The following is a 20,316-nucleotide window of genomic DNA, read 5'->3' as shown; positions in this document are numbered from 1 at the left end:
ACAAAATTACAAAGCATATTCAAAAGCATGCATGGATTAATGAGACCAAGCCAACATGGATTTAGTGAAGGGAAATCTTGCCTCACCAATCTACTACATTTCTTTGAAGGGGTGAACAAACATGTGGATAAAGGTGATCCAGCCAATATTGTGTATCTGGATTTTCAAAAGGCAATTGACAAAGTACCTCATGAAAGACTCCAGTGGAAACTGGAAAGTCGTGGGAGAGGAGGTAGTGTCCTATTGTGGATTAAAAACTGGTTAAAGGATAGAAAACAGAGTGTAGGGTTAAATGGTCAGTATTCTCAATGGAGAAGGGTAGGTAGTGGGGTTCCATAGGGGTCTGTCTGTGTTGTGACCAATACTTTGTAACATATAATGATCTAGATATGGGAATAACTAGTGAGGTAATTAAATTTGCTGACGACACAAAGTTATTCAAAGTTGTTAAATCACAAGGATTATGAAAAATTGCAAGATGACCTTGGGAGACTGGGCATCCAAATGGCAGATAATGTTTAATGTGAGCAAGTGCAAAGTGATGCATGTGGGAAAGAGGAACCTAAACTATAGCTACGTGATGCAAGGTTCCGCATTAGGAGTCGCCGACCAGGAAAAGGATCTAGGAGTCATTGACGATGCTTTGAAACCTTTTGCTCAGTGTGCTGCAGCAGCAAAAAAAAGCAAATAGAATGTTAGGTATTATTATGAAAGGAATTGAAAATAAAAATGAGGATGTTATACTGCCTTTGTATTGCTCCATGCTGCGACCGCAAATTGAATACTGTGTGCAATTCTGGTCACCACATCTCAGAAAAGATACAGTGGAATTAGAAAGGGTACAGAGAAGGGCGACAAAAATGATAAAGGGGATGGGGCGACTTCCCTATGAGGAAAGGTTGAAACAGCTAGGGCTCTTCAACTTGGAGAAAAGATGGTTGAGGAGAGATATGATAGAGATATATAAAGTAACTAATAAAAGCCCCGTTTCTGATGCAAATGAAACGGGGGCTAGCAAGGTTTTCTTCTGTGTGCATGTGGGAGTGTGTGTGTCCCTGCCCTCTCTCCCTTCCCCTGTGCTGTCTGTGCTGTCTGCCCTCTCTCCCCTCCCCCCTCTGAGTCCTTCACTGTTACAGAGAGAGCAATTTGATTTCATGCTTTGCTGTGTTTTCCTTCACTGTTTGTGTTACAGAGAGAGCGAGTGCGGGGCAGACTCTCATGGGGAAACCAGATATCTCTCCCCCTTCACACTTCCGGCTGGAGGCTTCATTTAGAACGTTGGTGGTGCCTTTTATATATAGAGATGAGTGGAGTGGAACTGCTAGATGTGAATCGCTTGTTTACTCTTTCCAAAAAATACTAGGACTAGGGGGCATACGATGAAGCTACAAAGTAGTAAATTTAAAATGAATCGGAGAAAATATTTTTTCACTCAACTTGTAATTAAACTCTGGAATTCATTGCCAGAGAATGTGGTAAAAAGTTTAAAAAAGGGTTGGATAGCTTCCTAAAAGAAAAGTCAATAAGCCATTATTAAAATGGACTTGGGCAAATCCACTGCTTATTTCTAGCATAAGCAGCATAAAATGTATTGTACTGTTTTGGGATCTTGACAGGTACTTGTGACCTGGATTGGCTTGTTGACAGAAATGCCTGAGTGTACAATGTGGGTTAATGTGTCAAATCAGATACTGCATGGAATGAGGATTTGGAATACATGATTTTATTTAGGGCTTTTACAAACTCACAAAGCACAAAGTAGTTGAGTGGGCTTGGGTAGGCCTTGGTCCACTTAGGGCTCAGGCCCACCCAACAGTAGCACACATTTAGTGGTAGCTGTGGGATCCCAAGCTCGGCCAGCTGAAGACTTCCTCCAGATGGTAACGAAAACGTTACTCTCCATGATACCGGCACCTGCGTATCTTCAGTTTTCAGCGCATGCCTGCTGCAGACTGCCAAGGTGGAAAGAAGCGTTTTCCCACCAGCTGAGATATTGTTTGGGTGGTGGTTGGGGGGGGAGAACAATTGGTGCCCACCCACTTCTTGCCTAGGCCCACCCAAAATCTGTTGCCTGGCTACGCCCCTGCAGCACACCCTCAGCCGGTTGTAGTGTCAGAATATCAGCTGTGAAATCTGCATGCACTAACTCCAGCACATGCAAATCTCTACATAAATATGCATTGTAGCTAGACATCCTGGAAACCTGATGAGTGAATATGGCCCAAAGATCAGGTTGAGAATCCCTATTTCTCAACCCAGTCCTTGGGACACACCTAGCAACTCAGGCAGTCTACCCACAATGAATATGCATGAGATAACTGCAAGAACTACCTCCACTGTATGCAGATCTCTCTCATGCATATTCATTGTGGGTATCCTGAAAACTTGACTGACTAGTTGTGTCCTGAGGACGGGTTGAGAATCCCTGCTATAGAGTGAAATAATTTATTTCAGGGCTTTTCAAATCTTTTTTGGGAACCCCACAGCCAGTCCGGTTTTCAGGATAGCCACTATAAATATACATGAGACAAATCTGCATATGTTGAAGACTCATGCAAATTTATTGCCTGCATGTCCTCAGCTACCGGAAGAAGCTGGAATATTATAGACTGGAATATTATAATCACCAATGATATTACGGACCTGGCATCAGAGGCAGGAGACCTATTCTGCAAAATTTGGTCCCCCTACTGGGACACCCTGACACCAGTTGCTAAGAGCAAAATTTTAAATGCTTGAACTGGGGGAGGGGGGAGGTAGGGGAAGGGTGGGAGGGGAAGGAGGAAAATTTGGGAAAGTTGAATGTGAAGTGTTAACATACATGGTTATAGCATGAGATGTTGTTTGTAAACACTGTGTTTAGAAAACAATAAATATGATTATTAAATAATCACTAATGATCCCCTACGAACTTTCAAATCATCTAATTTAACACAACCTACAATCATACTGTCTAGTGTTTTTAAAGAATGTATTCACCCAATGTCTTACTTATAAATCCTACTCCTGCAAACTGCACTGAACCCTATACAGGGGATATTAACAGTATATAAGACCTAAATTGAATTGAATCGTGGATAGCCTGAAAGCTCAACTGATGGTTACATCCCCAGGACAGGTTCGGGAAGTCATGATATACTTGCTTCCCCTTTACAATTTAAGGAGGAAATGAAAGAAAGGCTTTTAGTGCTTCTAAAGGTGGATTCTTTCTTTAGGAGAAGCTACTGGGTTTTCGTGACATGCAGGTGACGATCTACTGTGAAACACACTTGATTCTTTTGTGTACAAAAATTATTTCCAGACCATGTTTAATTAACACCTACTGATATTTAGAGCAATATTTATTTCATCATTAAAATTGAACAACTTGCAAACAATAATAGAAGGGGTGATATTTCGCGAGTTCTGCGGCAGAAAGAACAGAAATGGATTTATCACCTAAGAACTGTACACCCGAATGGTCTTAATGGACCAATTGAATGGGAAGCATTTTATTGAAAAATGTTAGGTTTTCTTGTGGTCAAATATAACCTTTTCATTGGCTGTACAGCATTTTTCAACTAGTAATTGGCGAGTGAAAACACAAGGTGTGTGATAGATTTGAAAGCACATATTTAAAAGTATGAATTTCATTTAAAATCAAGACAACTTCTTTCTCATGTAATATATAGTTTCAGTTAAAGTCTAGTCTCTTTTATTCAAAATATAATATCTTTTTCTGATATATAGTTGACATCAAGGCTTTAAAATGACTGAAATTAGTGATATGCAAATTTGAAGATCTAAACTTAGACTGCTGATTGGATCAAACAAACAGTGACGCCTCTCGAAGAGGGTGGAGTTTAAACACCGGCGTCTTATATTAACAGGCGCCATGTTTTGAATCATTGTTCGCAATGGATAGAAAGGAATGTAATTTCTATTAATTTTGAAACTTCTCCTGATGAAGACTGCGAAACAGTGGGGTCCCTGGCTGTCGAGAAACCCTGTTAGACATAGCGAGATTTAATACTTCTCTAAGTATTACCCACGCTTATACAACTTAACTTCAATACCAAAACAACCAGAGACTGACGACTATACAAACAGGATACTATGGATTGATGATCGAGAGCATTACAAAAAGATGAACCAGATGGGTTGAACTTTCAAAAAGGCCTATTTATTTTGCCTCAAAGATAAGTAATTTGTTTAACATATTTATACAAGCAAGTTCATCTCAAAGTGAAAAACATTTGTAGCTCCGAGATACATTGGTTTCAGTTTGATATAGTGTTCTTTGTTCTCTTAATATCAAGGTTTATGAAGTAAATATAATTCCTTTACTTCCATTAACACTCGCTGTGGTGTTGTGCACTCTTATTGATATTTTGATAAAATACCCCTCTTTTCCGTTTTTTATCCACTTGATCTTTTTCTCCCCTGAGAGAGGGAGTTTTTTAGTATCGGTGGTTTTTTCTGAAAAGAGGAGGAGCCCATGATGTCGGCCAATTCAGTGGAGTCCTAAACTAAACATGGTTCCCTGGGCCATTGAGGCTACTTTATAAAATTTAGTAAATATCATAATTTTGCATTCACTTCAGAGAGTATAATTGGAGTGGTATACATATTTTATTGATTTTCTTTATATTATTACACTCCTGACACTTTGTGATTTTTCTATATCATTAATATTATGGCTTATGAACAATCTATTACATGGCATTATTCATTACAGTGATGCTACAGGAGGATAACAGTAGGTGCTTACCCTGTTTAGCAATCAGGGAGGCCCTACGTTGACGTGCAAGCATAGCAAAACACATTGTGAAAGATGGGGAACACTTGTTCCCTGAACTGGAATATGCAAGCATGGAGTACAGCCTGTTCTATGTATGTAGTCTAATATGGAAGTGGCTCTTTAAAATGTCCAATCTCGACAGTCTAAAGGAGACAATAAATGCTATGGGAAAAGCATAAACTATACAGATTTACAACATAGCAGGGAGCAGACACAATACTAGGGAGGATAGACAGAATTTCTTTTGTTGGTACAAACTGAGGATCTGGGCTCGATGTTGGCCATTTTCCAATCAGTCTCAGCCTTTATGTCTTGGCTATCTTCCGGCCAGATGGAATTGGTGGAAGAACAGGTTTCTTGTTGGAGCCAGGGCGGCTGGTTGCAGTTCCTCGAGGAGAGGAAGATTTTCTAGTCCTAGATGGGCGGCCGATTATGGATTCAGTAAGAGGTAGTGGAACGGGAGCCTCAGAAGCAATATCACCAACTTGATCCCCTGTAAGAATTAAAGCAAAGATAGGATAGCAGAGGGCACCGTTTTGGAATGACAAATGTAAAAACCATACAAAAAAAGCCAGCAAAGACCTTGGGTAGAGCAGATACAGTGAAATGAATATTTCAAGATGCAGCTTTTAGGGTTATTAAGGCCTTGTCATCACCTGAGGAAAGGAATTTGAACTAGCCCTGAAAGTTTGTGTCCTGAAACATGTTAACTACCGTGTTTCCCTGAAAATAAGACACTGTGTTATATTAATTTTTGCCCCCAAAAATGCGCTAGGTCTTATTTTCAGGGGCTGTCTTATTTTTCGGGGAAACATCGGGGTTGGATCGGGGTTGGCCCGCCCGCCCTCCGTCGCTCCCGGAACTAACCTTAAATGCCTCCTTTCACCTTCGCAGCAAGCAGCAGCAGGGCAGGCCACTCCTTCCTTCCGTGTCCCGCCCTCGCCTGACGTAACGTCTGCGAGGGCGGGGCACGGAAGGAAGGAGAGGTCTGCCCTGCTGCTGCTTGCTGCAAAGGTGAAAGGAGGCGTTTAAGATTAGTTCCAGGAGCGACGGAGGGTGGGTGGAGGGGAGGCCCGGCGACCACGGGTGGGGGGGGGGGGGGCGGCCTTGTCCGGCTCTCGGCAGCTTTGCTTTCAAACAAAAATTTGCTAGGTCTTACTTTCGAGGGAGGCCTTATATCTACCAATTCAGGAAAACCTCTACTAGGTCTTATTTTCAGGGGATGTCTTACTTTCGGGGAAACAGGGTACATAAGAGATGAATGTCGAATTGCAATCCTGGAGGGTCATAAACCAGTCAGGTTTTCATATCCCTGATGGATATTCATGCGAATATATCTGAATGAACTGCATCCACTGTATCCAAATATATTTGATACATTTTCATTATACCTTCTTCAATTAGACTACTACAAGTCTTATACATAAGTCAAAATTTTTTCTTTTTATTAATAATAATACCACACATCACCACTAAGTCCCACACTTCTCACATCAAGTCCCATAAGATAGTCCATTCTACAGGAAGTAAAGTCCAAAAACATTTTTCAACTTTTGATAAATGTAACCTTCCTTCACCATTGATCTTCAACGTGTCCAAAATCCACGCTCTCTGTATTTCTCAAGTATAATCCAATCCACTTGATGCTTAATCCGTTGCTCTACACAAGAGCACTGATACTCAAACAGATCTCCACTTCCACTGTATAACTGAAGGCTTGACCAGACAAGAAGTAGTTGAATGAAAGTTTGAAGAATGTATGTGAAGACGTCTTGTCTGGTCAAGCCTTCAGTTGTGTAGAGCAACGGATTAAGCATCAAGTGGATTGGATTATACTTGAGAAATACAGAGAGCGTGGATTTTGGACACGTTGAAGATCAATGGTGAAGGAAGGTTACATTTATCAAAAGTTGAAAAAAACTTTTGGACTTTACTTCCTGTAGAACGGACTATCTTATGGGACTTGATGTGAGAAGTGTGGGACTTAGTGGTGATGTGTGGTATTATTATTAATAAAAAGAAAAAATTTAAAATTTTGACTTATGTATAAGACTTGTAGTAGTCTAATTGAAGAAAGTATAATATAAGTAAGACTTACTAACATTTATTGTAACCCTTGTATTGGGAAATACATTTTCATTAGAGATATCCTGAAAACCTGTTTGTAGCCCTCTAGCACTGCAGTTTAACTCAGGGCTTAATCTGTAGAAAAAAAGTAGGTGGAACTGGGGGGGGGGGGGGGGGGGTGGGGAGGGAGTGTAAACTGGGGCGGTAGCGACAGGAAAAGAGGGGCTGGATTAGGGAGTAGAAGTGAATGTTCTCTGCTCTTCTCCAGCTTTACCGCAATCCCCCCCTCTTCACTGCAGGCTGTCTAGAAAGGGGGACTGGAGAAAAACACCCCTGCTGTTCTGAAATCTGAAAGAAGTGATGGAACTGCGTTCCAGAATTAAGCCCTGGTTTAGCTCACCTGATAAAAGGGTATCTCACTCCTTTGCTTGTTTATTTTAACTAATACGAATAACAAACAGCAGGATAAAAAGGCATTTATTTCTAGAGACAGAGAAAAATGTAGGCAAAGACCATACGGCCTATCCAGTCTGCCCATCCATGCATCTACTCTCCCTATCACTCCCTCATAGATCCTATGTATTTGCCCCAAGCTCTCTTGAATTCAGATACTGTTTTCGTCTCCTCCTGTTCCATGAATTCACTACCCTTTCCATGAAGAAGTATTTCCAAAGGTTACTTCTGAGTCTATCCCCTTTCACCTTCTTTCTATGTCCCCTCGGGAGCTTCCTTTCAATTCAAAGAGACTGGCCTCCTGTGTATTTATGGCACATAGGTATTTAAATGTCTCTATCATATCTCTCCTCTCCCGCCTTTCTTCCAAAGAATACATATCGAGATCTTTAAATCTGTCCCCATACGCTTTATGATGAAGACCACGGACCATTTTAGTAGCCATCTTCTGGACCAACTCCATCCTCTTTATATCTTTTTGAAGGTGCTTCTCCAGAATTGTACACAATCAGTTCACTAACCCATGTGCATAAACTAGCATTAATAACACGTTTCCACACTTTCAGAAACCAGCCTCTTCGAGCCTGAACACAATTCCTCCATTATCTACCTCGGCAACACTAGTTGAAACTTAAGCCTCTCATGTTGTTGCAACCGAGCTCCTGGGTCAGTTTGGTCCTTATTCATTTAAGTTATTGTTACTTTATGCTGATTATTCTTTGCATTTCACACAGCAGCGTCTTTAGATTTCTGGTCATATCAATAATAAAAAAACATCCTTCATAGACACCACCAATCACCTTGTCATTTGAACACCATCTCAATCAGGATCACATTGCCACTAGAGAAAATAATTACCCACAAAGAATGATTAAAACTGTGAATGCTCCTGACTATCGGAATACAAATATTAAAAGTGATGGATGCCTCCATGGAGGTTGGTAATACCACAAATATTTCATTTAATTGTGCTCTATGACCTCATCAGGACCCCCAACCATGCCACAGGACTGGAAACAAACAGTGCTAACTCTTAAAAATGTGAGTGTTGGAAGGCTGTAATGTGGATGAGTTGCCTAAAAAGCTGACGTGTACAGAAGGAAAACATGACTACAAATGCAAGCGCTTGCCAGATTACGGAAGGACCTCGCCCCATCTCTTTCACTGCCCCAACAGTACCTTCTGGTTCAGGCTCAGCTCTCAGGATCATAGGCTCGACCTGCTCTTCCTCTGGCCCATGAATGTTGATGATCGGGGTACGGAAAGAAGCAGAGCCCTCGGCAGAAAACACACCTGCTGAGGACAGCATCGATAAACCAGAAGTACTGCCAGATTCCTGGGAGCTGTAGCAAAGAAGAGTCAAAAGGTTGTTTTTAAGAGTTTGTGTTTGCTTACAAATAACAAGAGTGAGTTTTAAAATAATCATTTACATTATGTTGTGTTTGCTGCCACATGGCACATACATTATTATTAGCGGAGGACAGAAGGACTTGGTGTCCGACAGGGGAGGACTGGCAGTGATCTGGACCCTCGGGCAATAAGGATCATGGACCCCTAACCCACTATCAAAAGTGATTAAACTAGATGAAGGCTAGGTGAGAGTGGGCCCTCTACTGCTGTGTGCCCTCGGGCACTGCCCTATTGTCCCAATGGTCAGTCTGCTCCTGGTCTTCAATATATCTGTTTGGTCTCCTCAACAGTCCATAAAAGCCTGGATGAAAACAATTTGAACTGTCAGAATCTCCTTTGTATGTAAAATATTTTTCTACTTACATTTTACATTTGCAATGGTTCTGCATTATGAATCTTTATGCCTGAGAAAAAGACATTCCACAAAATTGGGCTTTGCTGCCTCTTCAAACCATCAAATAAGCAGTTAAGTAAACAATGGAAATAATTTTCAAGAGGCAGCAAAACCCCAATAATTTACTCTATGTCACATCTGTATACTGGAGTGGGGACAAAAATGCAAAAGTAACTGGGAGAATTCTATGGTTCAGTTGTTGAAAATCCAACTGCTGGGAGTCTAATTTTTTTCTCTTGCTGACGTGCATGACTTGGATAAGTCCCCTGAATCTTCCTGTGCCTCTGTTCTAAACCCAGCTCTGCTGTTGAGACTGTACGTGTGATCCTGTTTGAACCCCTGAATTTCCCTGCAACTCAGTTTACTTAATTCTAACCAGATAAGGACAACAACAAAGACTAGGGGGACACTCAATGAAGTTACATGGAAATACTTTTTAAAACAAATAGGAGGAAATACTTTTTGCACTCAACGAATAATTAAGCTCTGTAACTCTGCCAGAGGATGTGGTAACAGCAGTTAGCTATCTGGCTTTTTAAAAAAAGGTTTGCACAAGGTCCTGGAGAAAAAGTCCATAGTCTGCTATTGAGACAGACATGGGGAAGCCACTGCTTCCCCTGGGATTGGTAGCATGGAATATTGCTACTCTTTGAGATTCTGAATGGAATCTTGTTACTCTTTAGGATTCCAGAATCTTGCTATTCTTTTGGGTTCTACATGGAATGTTGCTACTCTTTGAGATTCTGCATGGAATCTTGTTACTCTTTAGGATTCCAGAATCTTGCTATTCTTTGGGGTTCTACATGGAATGTTGCTACTCTTTCAGATTCTGAATGGAATCTTGTTAATCTTTGGGGTTCTATATGGAATGTTGCCACTATTTGTGTTTCTGCCAGGTACTTGTGACGTGAATTGGCCACTGTTGGAAACAGAATACTGGGCTAGATGGGCCATTGGTCTGACCCAGTATGGCTATTCTTATGTTCTTAATATTGTTCAGTTTTTCTCTCCAACTTTAGGAGTTTCCATGTATTCTAGGATGCCGGATATGTGCGACCAGTCTACTATACCAGATGTAGCTGCACATTTGTCTGGATGAAAAGCTCTGTATAAATTCTAATTTTACTCTTCCATGCTCCCCAGTCCTTACAGGTGATGCCCGATGCCTAAATTCATCACAGGCTTAACTTTGACTGCTGTACTGTGGGGTTTACTTTCACTGCAACCTGTTCTGTTTCTCTCCATTCTCATCCTCTTTTATTTTATTTATTTACTTATTTGGATTTAGCATCCACTCATCCAAGATGGCTCTGGGCATAGTACGTTGCCTACCATCTATCACAATACAAATAAGCAAGTCATCCAATCAGCAAACTAATCAACCCAACATCGCAAAAATAGTAAAAAAATAATAATAAGACAAAAGATAGCAAAAGACTCTCCCTGGCACGTTCCATCTAAAAACAGATACAGTGCCATGTGAAGAAATCAAGGGCTACTTTATACTGCATTAATTAAGAGGCCACAGGAAAGAGTAGCATAGAGTTCTGGGCAGTAGCATTCCTAAGGGAGGGGGCGGTGGGGGCGGTCCGCCCCGGGTGCACGCCGCTGGGGGGGGGGGGGGGTGCCGCGCACGCCTGTCCATTGTTCGTTCCATGCTCCCTCTGCCCCGGAACAGGTTACTTCCTGTTCCGGGGCAGCAGAGGGAGCATGGAACGAATGACAGACAGGCGCGCGGCGTGCACCCGGGGGGGGGGGGGGTTTCCTTCGCAGGGGGTGTCCTTTCGCCGGGGGGGGGGGGTCTGCGCTGCAATCCCGGGGGGGGGGCGCTGCACCCGGGGGGCGGGGCACATCGGCGATCCGCCCCGGGTGTCAGCCCCCCTAGGAACGCCACTGGTTCTGGGGAAGGAAGACAAGTGCATTCTGTTTGCTCCATTAGTAATTCCTTATTTTCCTCAATTGCTCTTCCCTGTTTTCTCTCCCGCTCTTGCAGTCTCAGAAAGCCACTGAGATGAAAGCTCACCAACAGCAAAAGCATTCAGCTCTAGTCTGACTGTCAGATGCAAATGCAATATATGTGAAAGGTTAAGCTGATCACCGCGGGTGACAGAAGCGTAGCCAGGTTGAGGGTGCAGGGGGCGCGGAAAGCAGACTGCCAACAGCACCGGCAAGTGCATTCTGTTTGCTCCATTAGTAATTCCTTATTTTCCTCAATTGCTCTTCCCTGTTTTCTCTCCCGCTCTTGCAGTCTCAGAAAGCCACTGAGATGAAAGCTCACCAACAGCAAAAGCATTCAGCTCTGGTCTGACTGTCAGATGCAAATGCAATATATGTGAAAGGTTAAGCTGATCACCGCGGGTGACAGAAGCGTAGCCAGGTTGAGGGTGCAGGGGGCGCGGAAAGCAGACTGCCAACAGCACCGGCATGTGTTTTAAACGGGACAGATCGCGTGAAAAATAGGCACCAGTGCCGTCGGAAGTCCGTCTGGGGGAGCCGTCGCTCCCCTGGTGACCCACCTAGCTACGCCTCTGGTAGGTGATAAAGAGAGGTGGCCTCAGAACTGGGAATGGGGGGAATGTAAATATTTTCAAAGAAATAAAAACAGAAAGTTTTAACTCTTATGAAACGGAAGGTGCCAAGGACAGATCAGAGAAGGTGGATTCACCTGGTTTCAGGGCTGGCACCGAGCAAACTGCGCTCCTGGGAGACGTTACTCCCACTTGGCAGCATTGAGGTATACGAGGCTCGGTCCAGAAGGCGATGATCAGGGCCCAGTGTTGCTGGGGCAGTTACTGTACTCCTAAGAAAAGAGAAATAACAGTACATACAAAATCTAAAACGAGAAAAATGCTTGAAATCTGACAGCATGACAGATCAATATACCATAAGCACAGAGGACCCAATATCAGAAAATGCTGAGCTCCTAAATTTGTGCTCTATTTTCGGCCAAATTTAGGAACACAATTTTTCAACTGAAAATTCCTCCTAATTTGAAAATTCCTCCTAATTTAGGAGCTAAAAAGTTATGCTCATAAATTTAGGCCTTCGATTCATTTGCCTAGATTTATGAGCCTAGTGCTCCTAAATTTAAGAGCTCAGTGAATGCTCTCAGTCCTAATAAATTTTCAAAGAGGCCAATCCGTGAACACAACTCTGAAAGTTAGGAGCATTAACTCCTTTGAACATCGGGCCCAGAGTAAATAGGTAGAGGATGGGCCTTACAATCCCTTTTGGTCTGAATCTAAAATGACAAAAATAGTGAAGGGAATTGTAAAACCATTATGCTCCTCTATTTCTTAATTCAAGCGTCACCCCAAATCAAACCCTTTAAACAATTGGATTAATGTGCTCTAGGGGAGGTCCTTAGAATGGGCAGATAGGAGGTGGGCTGCCTTTCCAACAGCCCAGTATGCAGATTTGGAAGACTTTGAGAAGCACCTAGATATGTAAATTGCATTCCTGTGCAAACAGTGATGCTGAATAGCTGCTATTTGCATATGTAGTTCCCCTGGACCCAGAGATTTCAAGTGGGCATGGTAGGGGCATGTTTTATATGTACTACTACTACTACTTAACATTTCTAGAGCGCTACTAGGGTTACGCAGCGCTGTACAATTTAACAAAGAGAGACAGTCCCTGCTCAAAGAGCTTACAATCTAATAGATAAGAGTGAGACAAATATAGGACAATCAAGCCATTGTGACATCACTGATGAGGTTGGCTCTTAGGCATTGGTGGAATGAGGCATTATGACATCACAATCTCAGCTCTGGATACCAGAGACCGAAACTCTTCACACTAAGGGGGGAAGTGGGCCAAGTATAGGACAGTCGAGCCATTGTGACATCACTGATGAGGTTGGCTCTTAGGCATTGGTGGAATGAGGCATTATGACATCACAATCTCAGCTCTGGTTAAATCACTGCTATATGTAATACTACTACTACTACTTAACATTTCTAGAGCGCTACTAGGGTTACGCAGCGCTGTACAGTTTAACAAAGAAGGACGGTCCCTGCTCGAAGGAGCTTACAATCGAAAGGACGAAATGTCAAGTTGGGGCAGTCAAGATTTCCTGAATAGAGGTGTAGTGGTTAGGTGCCGAAGGCGACATTGAAGAGGTGGGCTTTGAGCAAGGATTTGAAGATGGTGTTTTTATGTACCCCTCTCTAGATCTCCGTTGGACCCGTGCCCACGGAGGTGTAGAGAGGGTTTCAGAAGGCTCATTCTAAGTCTGTAAAATGAGATCTCGGCTTTCTGACTCCTAGCACCTCAGTGCATCTCTGTGTATCTACGCTTCCACATTATGGGTAATTGGGTAGGAGTTTCCTCACTTATGTGGATATCATAGAGGGAGGGGGCCTGGCGTATGGGCTCAAGGAGTTTATTCCAAGCGTGGGGTGAGGCGAGGCAGAAAGGGCGGAGCCTGGAGTTGGCGGTGGTGGAGAAGGGTACTGAGAGGAGGGATTTGTCTTGAGAGCGGAGGTTACGGGTAGGAACGTAAGGGGAGATGAGGGTAGAGAGGTAAGGAGGGGCTGCAGATCGAGTGCATTTGTAGGTTAGTAGGAGAAGCTTGAACTGTATGCGGTACCTGATCGGAAGCCAGGTACAGGTACAGGCATGTAGTCCCCATTTTTCAACAGAATACATGTGGTGGGCAAAAACTGTGGACATCAAAATTTACAACTCCTGTTGCTGGGGTGGGGGGGGGGGGGCTGTGTGATGGGAAAGGGATCTTGCTGATGTCAAGGGTGGGGGGGAGTGTGATGGGAGAAGGATCTTGCTGTTGTCAGGGTGAAAGGTTTGTGATGGGAGGGGGGGATTTTGTGGCTGTCAGAGGGGCGGGATCTTGTGGCTGTCAGAGGGGTTGTGTGATGGAAGGGGAATCTCGCTGCTGTTGGGGGGGGGGGTGTGAAGGGAGGGTTGTCCAGGGGTGGGAAGAGTGACATCCCTAGTGCGGAAGGGATCACGTGATCGAGGATGCCTAGATGCCAGAAGCAGCGATTTTAAAAAGCTGATCTCACACACAACCGTGGGCAGCAGGATGCTGTTTCCTCACGTGTAGCTTCTGAAAATTGCTACTTTCACTGTATAAGCCCACAGATACTATGACATGCAGGAATGCATGTGCACTTTACAAAAGCCTTTTGTAAAATACTGGGGACAATGTGCGTGTCCCAACCTACATGTCTCAATTCCAATTCCCATCTCAATGTGCAAACCTAAAATTACCTTTCAAACAGGTGGGCATATGCGCTTGGGGGTTTACCCACCAAAGCACGACGTGCAGCCTGCTGCCTTCTCTGCATTGAGGCTTCTTCCTGAAGAAAACAATACAACGTATTACAGTCAGTCGCTCCAAATGGAAAGGAGGCTAGTGCAGAGGTTCAGTGGCAAATGGTGCCTATGTTGTCACGTGGTGTACCAAAGTAGGTCACCCTTCTGAAGAATGAATGGGGATGTTTACAGCCCCTGGAGGGATGGAAGTCCCAGTTGCTTTGCAATGATGACACCGGCTTAGGACCCATGACTGCAGACTCTCGGAAGAGCCCCGATATATAATCTCCAGCCAAGGGGGGCTAATTAGACTGAAAGCAGATATAGTAACATAGTAACATAGTAGATGACGGCAGAAAAAGACCTGCACAGTCCATCCAGTCTGCCCAACAAGATAAACTCATATGTGCTACTTTTTGTGTATACCCTACTTTGATTTGTACCTGTTCTCTTCAGGGCACAGACCGTATAAGTCTGCCTAGCACTATCCCCACCTCCCAACCACCAGTCCTGCCTCCCACCACCGGCTCTGGCACAGACCGTATAAGTCTGCCCAGCACTATCCCCGCCTCCCAACCACCAGCCCCGCCTCCCACCACCGGCTCTGGCACAGACCGTATAAGTCTGCTCAGCACTAGAGAGCTGCACGGCTTCCATCCCCGCGGGAATCCCGCGGAACCCGTGGGATTCCCGCGGGGACGGAGGCAGTTCCTGCGGGGTTCCTGCGGGGATGGAAGCAGTTCTGCGGGGTTCCCGCGGGGACGGAGGCAGTTCCTGCGGGGTTCCCGCGGGGATGGAACCAGTTCTGTGGGCTTCCCGTGGAAGTGTAAGCTGCACCTGCACCAGCCTCTCATCTACCGAATACCAATTTCTTTGAGTGCTGTCTCCTCCTCCTCCTCCTCTTCCTCCTTGCTTTAACAGCATAAATGTGGAAAGTCTTCCATTAAGGAGGTGGTAGAGTCACAAATGATGACGGAATTCAAAAAGGCGTGGGATGAACACAGAGGATCTCTAATTAGAAAATGGAAGTTATAAAAAACCTAACCTTAAATGGCTGCATGTGTGTGGATATGTCAAGTGACACTTAGATGGCGACTCTGGCAGTGATGAACTAGGGCTGATACCTGGCAGACTTGTATGGTCTGTTTCTCATACATGGCAATCTGGTGTAGGATGGGCTGGAAAGGGCTTAAACAGCAACTTCAGTGGCTGGAACATGAGGACAGTGCTGGACAGACTTTTACGGTCTGTGTCTCACAAATGAGAACATGAATAGGCTGGAGTGGGCTTCGATGGCAACTCCAGCAGTTGGAACATAAGGATGGGGCCAGATAGACTTCTGTGGTCTTTGTTCCAGAAACACGAAAGAAATACCATAATTAAGTATATAATATCACACTCGTTGATTTAATGATGAATTGATCATGAGTGTGACTATTGGGCAGAGTGGATGGACCGTTCAGGTCTATTTGCTGTCACTTACTATGTTACTATTAATCCTCTTTGCTCCCAGGCTGGTGCATAGACCTCAGCTCTGACACAGGCACGAGAATCAGATGTCACCTGACCTACTGGCGCGTGCATGTGGCGACCTCTCAGCACACACTGCCAGTGAATCAGAGACAAATCTTACATGTGCGCACCAGAGTGTTCCAAGTTCCAACTTCCATTCCTTCCTTGCCTACAGTGCTGTGGCTCAAATCTAGAAAGAGACTGAGGGAGCTGACTGGAACTTTCTTTTATGTACTATTAAATTCTTACGGGGATGGGTTAAATTCTTGCGGGGACGGGTGGGGACGGGTTGGGATGGTTTAAATTTTTGCGGGGATGGGTGGGGATGGGTAAGATTCCAGTGGGGATGGGTGGGGACGGGTAAGATTCCAGCAGGGACGGGCGGGGATGGGTAAGATTTCTGTCCCAGTGCAACTCTCTACTCAGCACTATCCCCACCTCCCAACCACCAGCCCCACGTAGAGACTGGTAGTTGCGAATAAAGGGTAATAACACCACAGCCCAAAGAATGTCGGTTCAGACTGAGGGTCCGATGCTCAAAGCAAACCGGGCTTGCAACATTTCATTTAGACTGTTTTTAGCCAGTCTAAATGAAACCTTTTTTGCTGCTAATGCACAGAGGCTTTCGGCCACTGCTTTACCGTGCAATGCTCCGAACAAGGGGGCACGGAAACCTCCTGCCCTAATGATTGAAGCTGTCGGTAGGTTTTAGTTTTTAAGGCAGGGTGACTTTTACAGCCACGCTTGCCTCCTAACTTCTCAGGTGTCAGCAGCAGCCTTTTCTGTCCCCCACCCACGTATTCTGTCATTTCCCACCTCCAGCCTTTCACTGGACACGCGCACAAGACCTGCTCTACTGCGCGGCTCTTTTGCGCCAGAAGTTCCAATCTCTTTACCCAGCAATACTCAACACTAACAGCACGCGTGTAATTTGCATGCCGTTAGTGTTCAGCACTGGTTGCTTTAAACAAAAAAAACGGTACTCCACTCAGTTTTCAATGTTTTTCTGTCCGCCGCCAGCGCTAACAACTGGAAATTCACTGTCAGGCCCTGTGCGGGCTTCTGCATTGAATTTCCAGGATTTTTGCTAGCGCATTCCCGGTTAAGTCAATATTCAGACTGACCATGGGATCAGCGCATAACGATGCAGTCCTGTTTATGCGCTAAACATGGCAGGTTCGTTCTGAATATTGGCAGCTAACTGGACTCTGTCCCCAGAACGCTCCCGACATAGCTGGCTTACACTTTGGCGCTAACCAGTCATTTTCAGCAGTAGTAACTGGTCAAGTACCCCTGAAAATGAGCGGACAGCCAGATACAAGCATGTTACCAGTTGGCAGCCGTTTCTGGCCGATTAACTCGCTTTGAATAATGGCCAATAAGAAATTACATCCTGGATGTCCTACAGAAGGGCCTCACTCACTCTGCAATGTATTGTAAAATATCTCCCCATTTCCCAGACCGATATAGTAAGTGAGTCACAAGGTGGGACAAAAGGATATAAAATTTCTCAAAAAGGAATGCCGAAGTCCATGTCATCAGAACCAAGTTAATGAAATAAATTGCCTGCCATAGTTCTGCACAAGGGATTGTTAGTCAAGTACACAGGAAGGCAGCTGAACGTTCAAATCTATTACCTACCCATGGACATCTTCTCTTTGGTGACATTCACCCCTGGATTCTGTATAGGGTTGCCCTAAGTGTGAAAAACCAGGGGCATAGCCAGACTTCGACTGGAGGGGGGGGTCCAGAGCCCGAGGTGAGGGGCACATTTTAGCCCCCCCCCCTGCCATTGCCTCCCCCCCTCCGCCACCACCACCAACTTTGACGACCCCTGCCGACGACCCTCTCGACCCCCCTCCCGCCACCGCTGTCACCGTGGGCTATCTTTGCTGGCGGGGGACCTCAATCCCCACCAACCGAGGTCCTCTTCTTCCCGCGAAGGCTTCGTTCTGTTTCTGACGTCCTGCACGTTGTACGTGCAGGACGTCAGACTCACAGAAACAGAACGAAGCCTTGCAGATCAGCTGCACGAGGGTCGTCAGCAGGGGGGCCCAGGCCCCCGTGGCCCCACATAGCTACGCCCCTGGTGCAAACTAAATAGTTAATTAGGTGATAACAGTCAATTACTGGTGTTAACAAGCACTGAGTTGGCAGTGATTAAGGGTTACCTCTGGATCTGCCCTACACCCTATTCTAACACACGGCCACCTAAATTTCACAGTGCGCAACTCCAAAGGAAGCATGGCCATGGGAGGGTCAGGGGTGTTACCCAGAAATTAGGCACAATGTTACAGAATATCCGCTTTTGTGCCATTAGTTAAACACAAGCATTTAGACCAGCCCTTGACAGGCATAAATCCTCGAGCCCAAAGTTAGATGCAAAATGTAAGGCTACGCTAGTATCGAGAATACTAGCTTAGCGCAGATCATCCTAATTTTGGGTGCCACTTATTGAGTTTCCTCCTTAGTTTCCAAAAGGTTTCTTCCTTACCATTGGGCTCTTGTGTATCGCTAGTTTTGCCGACACTCTAGCAGAATATTTTCTGGCGGCAGAATCAAGGAATTCATTGGTGTCAGTTATCGGGCCAAACCTTCCAGTTGTACTAGCAGATGAATCCATTGTTGTCGATGAATCCTGCAGGCCTAAATGAATAGAACATAGTAACATAGTAGATGACAGCAGAAAAAGACCTGCACGGTCCATCCAGTCTGGCCAACAAGACAACTCATGTGTGCTACTTTTTGTGTATACCCTACTTTGATTTGTACCTGTCCTCTTCAGGGCACAGACCGTATAAGTCTGCCCCGCACTATCCCCGCCTCCCAACCACCAGCCCCGCCTCCCAACCACCGGCTCTGGCAGACCGTATAAGTCTGTCCAGCACTATCCCTGCCTCCCAACCACCAGTCCCGCTTCCCACGACCGGCTCTGGCACAGACCGTATAAGTCTGTCCAGCACTATCCTCACCTCCCAACCACCAGCTCTGGCACAGGCACAGACCGTATAAGTCTGCCCAGCACTATCCTCACCACCCCAGCCCTGCCTCCCAACCCCGGCTCTGGCACAGACCGTACAAGTCTGTCCAGCACTATCCCCGCCTCCCAACCTCCAGCCCCGCCTCCCGATCTTGACTAAGCTCCTGAGGATCCATTCCTTCGGCACAGGATTCCTTTATGCTTATCCCACGCATGTTTGAATTCCGTTACCGTTTTCATTTCCACCACCTCCCGCGGGAGGGCATTCCAAGCATCCACTACTCTCTCTCTGTGAAAAAATACTTCCTGACATTTTTCTTGAGTCTCCCCCCTTCAATCTCATTTCATGTCCTCTGGTTCTACCACCTTCCCATCTCCGGAAAAGATTCGTTTGCGGATTAATACCTTTCAAATATTTGAACGTCTGTATCATATCACCCCTGTTAGAAGGAGAAAAGAGAGGACCCAAAGTACACCAATCAGACAAAGCAGAGTCAAAGGCACAAATAGACCTTCAGGAACAGGACAATGGGAAATTCTTTAATTGAAAGGACCCAACACAGGCCTGGTTTCGGCGTCTATGCAGGGCCGTGCCGACGCGGTAAGCGAGGTAAGCATGGCAGGAGGGCGCCATCCTCTGGGGGGCGCCCCGCCGCACCATGCTTACCTCGCCCTCTTCTCCCCAGATCCTTTTTTTTTTGTTTAAATTTACCTCTCCGGCGCGCGGCAGCGTAGGCAGCGTTAGTGAGAAGGAGGCGGCGCTCCCCCGGCCGCCCCGACGTGTCTTCCCTTTGCTCGGTTCCGCCTTCTTCTGACGTCATTTCTGACGTCAGAAGAAGGCGGGACACAGCGAAGGAAAGACACGTCGGGGCGGCCGGGGGAGCGCCGCCTCCTTCTCACTAACGCTGCCTACGCTGGAGAGGTAAATTTAAACAAACAAAAAAAAAGGATCTGGGGAGAAGAGCGCGGGTAGTGTAGCGCTCGTTTTCGGGGGGGGCGCCAGAGAGGCCAACTGCAGGGGGGCGCCGGAGACCCTAGGCACGGCCCTGCGTCTATGCACCTGCATCAGGGGTCACAACAATTTTCAGAAATATCTGTGAAGGAATTTGCAAAACCGCCACTAACAGGGCATAACACTGCAATCCCTCAACAAATATTTGCAGTTAGCCACAAAAACGTTATTTAACCGGTCAGCGGCTGTTTCTCACCGGATTAAATAGCACTGAATACCGGGGAGAAAGGTTGTGATACAGATCCATAGTTCTAGCTTGTCAGTGTACAAAAACCAGCATAGGAATACAAACCATGACACTGACACTAGATCAACCCTGAAACTGAGCCAGCGGCACTAAAGATAAAGAAGGTCTGGGAATACAGACGGCTCTCGGAGTGCGCAGGGCTGAAGGCTGTGTCTATGGCTCTATTTTTCTCATATTTATTTAT

The 20,316-nt window shown here is 45.4% G+C and overlaps 1 protein-coding gene across 3 annotated transcripts in view; it reads right to left on the bottom strand.

Moving 5' to 3' along the window:
• Window positions 1-4,669: 4,669 nt before the first annotated feature.
• The window catches only part of LRGUK (leucine rich repeats and guanylate kinase domain containing), a 77,760-nt gene continuing 62,113 nt past the window's right edge, over window positions 4,670-20,316 (bottom strand). For all 3 annotated transcript variants that reach the window (XM_030217064.1, XM_030217065.1, XM_030217066.1), the window contains 5 exons: window positions 18,388-18,539; window positions 14,337-14,425; window positions 11,770-11,904; window positions 8,480-8,643; window positions 4,670-5,273 (listed from right to left, as the gene is read on the bottom strand). In XM_030217064.1, the coding sequence (XP_030072924.1) occupies window positions 5,086-5,273; window positions 8,480-8,643; window positions 11,770-11,904; window positions 14,337-14,425; window positions 18,388-18,539 (728 nt within the window). In that variant the 3' untranslated portion in view covers window positions 4,670-5,085. The remainder of the gene's footprint in view (window positions 5,274-8,479; window positions 8,644-11,769; window positions 11,905-14,336; window positions 14,426-18,387; window positions 18,540-20,316) is intronic.

Source organism: Microcaecilia unicolor, chromosome 10 (assembly GCF_901765095.1).
Source record: "Microcaecilia unicolor chromosome 10, aMicUni1.1, whole genome shotgun sequence".
Classification (NCBI taxonomy): Eukaryota; Metazoa; Chordata; class Amphibia; order Gymnophiona; family Siphonopidae; genus Microcaecilia; species Microcaecilia unicolor.
The sequence above is the reverse complement of the archived record's forward strand: the minus strand, read 5'-3'. Positions and strand labels throughout refer to the sequence as shown.